Source organism: Pelophylax lessonae, assembly GCF_965119305.1.
Source record: "Pelophylax lessonae genome assembly, chromosome: 1".
Taxonomy (NCBI): domain Eukaryota; kingdom Metazoa; phylum Chordata; class Amphibia; order Anura; family Ranidae; genus Pelophylax; species Pelophylax lessonae.
This window is the reverse complement of record NC_138768.1, coordinates 226,734,107-226,740,106: the sequence shown is the minus strand read 5'-3', so window position 1 is coordinate 226,740,106 and position 6,000 is coordinate 226,734,107. Positions and strand designations below refer to the sequence as shown.

The 6,000-nt window shown below is 56.0% G+C and overlaps 1 protein-coding gene across 1 annotated transcript in view; it reads left to right on the top strand.

Moving 5' to 3' along the window:
- Positions 1–325: 325 nt before the first annotated feature.
- TCTN1 (tectonic family member 1) overlaps positions 326–6,000 on the top strand; it is a 92,793-nt gene continuing 87,118 nt past the window's right edge. Inside the window, exons 1-2 of the mRNA XM_082243690.1 lie at positions 326–674; positions 4,617–4,737. Of these exons, the coding sequence (XP_082099816.1) occupies positions 377–674; positions 4,617–4,737 (419 nt within the window). The 5' untranslated portion in view covers positions 326–376. The remainder of the gene's footprint in view (positions 675–4,616; positions 4,738–6,000) is intronic.

Genomic DNA, 6,000 nt, shown 5'->3' with positions numbered 1-6,000 from the left:
ATGTGATGAATAACAGTGAGAAAGGCAGGGAGCACAGAAGGTTATCAGCTGACAAGATCAACAGGTAATTCTTGCAGGTAACAGATATAATAACACACGTCCAATGGCATGCTAACAGGCTTAAAGAAACCAAATAAGGGAATTACATTGTTATAGGTTACATCCACTTCCTGCTGGCACAGCATTTCATTAGCAAGGCATTGTAAGCTGGGCTCACCAGGGGGCGCTGTAGGGATTCCTGCACTGTCTGTCCATGCAGTGTGCTCCATCCACGCCCCGGAAGTTATCATGAGTAGTATGGGAGGTTATGTGACGCTACTTCCTGGAGTCCGGCTTGAAGCTGGATGTTTATAGCAACGTCTGACAGGAAGCTGCCATGTCTCTTCTCTGGTTGTTGTTGGTTCTCTGTGTGCTGGATGTAGGCAGTACTGATTTCCCTGGGACTGAACAGCCTGACAGCGGGCACACCATAGAGAGGATCAGTGCTGACAATGAGACGGAGGTGTGGGAGCTGCTGGAGAATGAGACCCACCAGGGGACAGAGGGGCCCTCTACCACACTGCAGGCTGTCACCCCGACAGTGCCACCTGTCAGTCAGCCCCCTGTACTGGTCAGAGAACCCGAGTCTTTCGATGGAGTTCAGACTCGCTCCGTCCCCGTGCTGGTGAGCAGTGGTAAGTTCAGTACCTGCTACTGCGGCTCACAAGACTGAGAGAGAGGAGGAGCTGGGAACATAGACAGATCTTCACTGCTCCACGTGTCATCCTGCCAGTCCCGGGTGTAGACTGTAAGGGGTCCCTGTGCAATTTTACCCCCTCCCTTCCTTGTACCAGGCCAACCCCTATGCATTTCTGTTCCCTCCCTTACCGGGGACCCAATGCAGTTCTACCTTCATCACCCCTATCAGGGCCCCTGTGTAGTTCTTCCCCCTCCTTCCTGTGTCGGGGGGCCTCTGTGTAGTTCTTCCCTCCTGTATCGGGGGCCCCTGTGTAGTTCTTCCCCCTCCCTCCTGTATTGGGGGGCCCCTGTGTAGTTCTTCCCCCCTCCCTCCTGTATCGGGGGCCCCTGTGTAGTTCTTCCCCCCCCCTCCCTCCTATATCGGGGGCCCCTGTGTAGTTCTTCCCCCCTCCCTCCTGTATCGGGGGCCCCTGTGTAGTTCTTCCCCCCCCCTCCCTCCTATATCGGGGGCCCCTGTGTAGTTCTTCCCCCCTCCCTCCTGTATCGGGGGCCCCTGTGTAGTTCTTCCCCCCCTCCCTCCTGTATCGGGGGCCCCTGTGTAGTTCTTCCCCCTCCCTCCTGTATGGGGGGCCCCTGTGTAGTTCTTCCCCCCTCCCTCCTATATCGGGGGCCCCTGTGTAGTTCTTCCCCCCCTCCCTCCTGTATCGGGGGGCCCCTGTGTAGTTCTTCCCCCCCTCCCTCCTGTATCGGGGGGCCCCTGTGTAGTTCTTCCCCCCCTCCCTCCTGTATCGGGGGCCCCTGTGTAGTTCTTCCCCCCTCCCTCCTGTATCGGGGGCCCCTGTGTAGTTCTTCCCCCCTCCCTCCTGTATCGGGGGCCCCTGTGTAGTTCTTCCCCCCTCCCTCCTGTATCGGGGGCCCCTGTGTAGTTCTTCCCCCCCCCTCCCTCCTGTATCGGGGGCCCCTGTGTAGTTCTTCCCCCCCTCCCTCCTGTATGGGGGGCCCCTGTGTAGTTCTTCCCCCCTCCCTCCTGTATCGGGGGCCCCTGTGTAGTTCTTCCCCCCTCCCTCCTGTATCGGGGGCCCCTGTGTAGTTCTTCCCCCCTCCCTCCTATATCGGTGACCTCTGTGTAGTTCTTCCCCCCTCCCTCCTGTATCGGGGGCCCCTGTGTAGTTCTTCCCCCCTCCCTCCTGTATCGGGGGCCCCTGTGTAGTTCTTCCCCCCTCCCTCCTATATCGGGGGCCCCTGTGTAGTTCTTCCCCCCTCCCTCCTATATCGGGGGCCCCTGTGTAGTTCTTCCCCCCTCCCTCCTGTATCGGGGGCCCCTGTGTAGTTCTTCCCCCCCTCCCTCCTGTATCGGGGGCCCCTGTGTAGTTCTTCCCCCCCTCCCTCCTGTATCGGGGGCCCCTGTGTAGTTCTTCCCCCCTCCCTCCTATATCGGGGGCCCCTGTTTAGTTCTTCCCCCCTCCCTCCTGTATCGGTGGCCTCTGTGTAGTTCTTCCCCCCTCCCTCCTGTATCGGTGGCCTCTGTGTAGTTCTTCCCCCCTCCCTCCTGTATCGGGGGCCTCTGTGTAGTTCTTCCCCCCCTCCCTCCTGTATCGGGGGCCCCTGTGTAGTTCTTCCCCCCCTCCCTCCTGTATCGGGGGCCCCTGTGTATTTCTTCCCCCCCTCCCTCCTGTATCGGGGCCCCTGTGTAGTTCCTTCCCCCTCCCTCCTATATCGGGGGCCCCTGTGTAGTTCTTCCCCCCTGGCTCCTATATCGGTGACCTCTGTGTAGTTCTTCCCCCTCCCTCCCGTATCGGTGGCCTCTGTGTAGTTCTTCTCCCCTCCCTCCCTTATCGGTGGCCTCTGTGTAGTTCTTCTCCCCTCCCTCCTGTATCGGGGGCCTCTGTGTAGTTCTTCCCCCCCCTCCCTCCTGTATCGGGGGCCCCTGTGTAGTTCTTCCCCCTCCATTCCATATCGGAGGCCTCTGTGTAGTTCTTCCCCCTCCATTCCATATCGGAGGCCTCTGTGTAGTTCTTCCCCCTCCATTCCATATCGGGGGCCCCTGTGTAGTTCTTCCCCCTCCATTCCATATCGGGGGGCCCCTATGTAGTTCTTCCTCCTCCATTCCATATCGGAGGCCTCTGTGTAGTTCTTCCCCCTCCCTCCCGTATCGGTGGCCTCTGTGTAGTTCTTCCCCCCTCCCTCCTGTATCGGGGGCCTCTGTGTAGTTCTTCCCCCCTCCCTCCTGTATCGGGGGCCTCTGTGTAGTTCTTCCCCCCTCCCTCCTGTATCGGGGACCCCTGTGTAGTTCTTCCCCCCCTCCTTCCCGTATCGGGGACCCCTGTGTAGTTCTTCCTCCCTCCTTCCCGTATCGGGGACCCCTGTGTAGTTCTTCCCCCCTCCCTCCCGTATCGGGGGCCCCTGTGTAGTTCTTCCCCCCTCCCTCCCGTATCGGGGGCCCCTGTGTAGTTCTTCCCTCCCCCCTCCCTCCCGTATCGGGGCCCCTGTGTAGTTCTTCCCTCCCCCCTCCCTCCCGTATCGGGGGCCCTTGTGTAGTTCTTCCCCCCTCCTCCCTCCCTCCAGTATCAGGGGCCCCTGTGCCATACCACCCCCCCTCCCTCCTTCTTCCCCCTATCTCCCATATCGGTGGTCCCTGTGTGGTTCTTCCCCATCCCTCCCGTATCGGGGGCCCCTGTGTGGTTCTTCCCCATCCCTCCCGTATCGGGGACCCCTGTGTGGTTCTTCCCCATCCCTCCCGTATCGGGGACCCCTGTGTGGTTCTTCCCCATCCCTCCCGTATCGGGGACCCCTGTGTGGTTCTTTCCCATCCCTCCCGTATCGGGGACCCCTGTGTGGTTCTTCCCCATCCCTCCCGTATCGGGGACCCCTGTGTGGTTCTTCCCCATCCCTCCCGTATCGGGGACCCCTGTGTGGTTCTTCCCCATCCCTCCCGTATCGGGGACCCCTGTGTGGTTCTTCCCCATCCCTCCCGTATCGGGGACCCCTGTGTGGTTCTTCCCCATCCCTCCCGTATCGGGGACCCCTGTGTGGTTCTTCCCCATCCCTCCCGTATCGGGGACCCCTGTGTGGTTCTTCCCCATCCCTCCCGTATCGGGGCCCCTGTGTGGTTCTTCCCCATCCCTCCCGTATCGGGGACCCCTGTGTGGTTCTTCCCCATCCCTCCCGTATCGGGGCCCCTGTGTGGTTCTTCCCCCCTCCTCCCTCCTGTATCGGGGGGCCCCTGTGTAGTACCCCCCCTCCCTCCTGTATCGGTGGCCCCTGTGTGGTTCTTCCCCCTCCCTCCCGTATCGGGGCCCCTGTGTGGTTCTCTCACCTTCGTATCAGGGCCCCTATTTAGTTCCTATGCCCCCCCCCCCATGTCATGCCTCCTGTGCAGGTCCTGCCCCTTGTATCAGGGCAATTTAAACCCAGAAAACAGTGAAAAATCCAGAAGCATTTTGTAAGCTTGTTAAAGTGTGTATGCATTGTGGTGCACTGCATTGGAAAAAAATGCCTGTCAGTTTTTTTTTTTCTTGTTCAATGTTTTTATATTTTTATTTTGCAAAAGTACAAGTAAGATTAAACAAAAAGCAAGATCAGAAATAGTGATGAGCTCAGGCGTGTTTGGACCCTAGTCTGAATCTACTGAGCGAGCCCACCAGGAAACTGTCACTGTACTGGCCAATCATCTGCCACAGGGGCATTCCCTACAGCCTCACATATCAAAGGAGCATGTATATGTATGGCCTATCCACAGCCTCTTTTCTCTGCACTAGCTGATTGCTACCCAATATCTGTGACTGAAATATCATTTCTCAAATGCTGTCACACAGTATGATTGATTGATTTATGGGTACAGGGGTATGGTATGATAATCTCCACTTGTTCTTGGTGCACCGAAAGTGATACACAGCATTTATCCTCCTCTGAAGCTAATTACACATTCTTTTTCCTAGTTTCCAGCCTGTGTGTTTGTGATCTGTTGGTGGCCCAGTGTGATGTTAACTGCTGTTGTGATCCCGACTGCACTGCTGCTGACTTCAGTGTCTTCTCTGAATGCTCCGTTTCGGTGGTTACGTAAGTTTTTGTTCATTAAATAAACATTTGATGTATTTAGTACAACTGTCTTTTTAGTCTTTAATGGCTGCCTTAAGCTTTAGTCATTCGATATTGTTGAATACTGAGTTTGAATTTTGGAGGTTCTCTTAGGTAGCAATACCCACCAATCAGCTGTAGAACACTATGGATAACTAGTACGAGAACAAGATGGATCACACTTAGTCCCGGTTCACATTTGTGCGATGCGGGAACGCTGCAAATATGCAGCGTGATCCCGCATCGCATCCGCACCCCTGGCAGTTCACACTGCCATATGCGATATGCAGGGGGTGTCAATTAAAAGTTAATGACACCCCCAGTTGCGATCGCATATCGCAGTGCCATCTGCAAGTTCGCACAGAATCGGATTGCACTAGTGTGAACCACTATGCGATCCGATTCTGCTACGGATAAAAAAAGGGTCAGGTGCGTGTTTAGTGTGGATGCGGTGCGAATTCAGCCATACAAAGTGTGTGGCTGAAATTTGCACCGCACATGAGATCGCATGTAATTTAGGAGCAGTGCGCTCCGAATTGCATGCAATCTTCGTGATCGCACTAATGTGAACCGGGGCTTAGTCTCCTGCTACTGTATAAGGTCAAGCAACTCTGAGCTCAGTCCAGTTTTATTGTCTTATAGAAAAGAGATGATTGTTGGCTGTCACTCTGACCTTCTGGCTTCAGTAATATGCAGATGAAGACATTTGACTTTCCTTTTTTCAGTTTTGGATAGACTAAGTTTTTATAGCTGATTGTGACCCCACTGGGGGAATAATAATGTCACTTTCTGTTCCTGTGTTTCTGTCATTGCAACAGAAAGGCACATACAGTAATAATCACCTGACAGAAGTTCTAAATCAGGAATGGGCAAACTACGGCCCGCGGGCCGTATATGGCCCGACGGACCTTTTAATCCGGCCCGGGGAGCGCTAGCTAACAGTGGCCGTTGGTCCTAGGCTTCAGCAAAGGGTGGACCCGGGGCGCAGAGCAGTGCGCCCCGAGCCCACCTATTGTGTGACAATAGCGAATGAAAATTCGCTATTGTCACAAGGATCCTCCTCCTGGCCAATTAGGCAGCGGGTCTAATACCCGCTTCCTAATTGGCCGCAAGCCAAACCCCATGCCATTGGCCGAGGAGGAGGCGGGAGGACTCGGGTAGAAGCCGCCGCCGCTGCTGCAGGTAAGTGCACTGGTCTCGGGGGGATTGCATTGAAGGGGGCAAGCACGCTGGTCTCTGCATTGA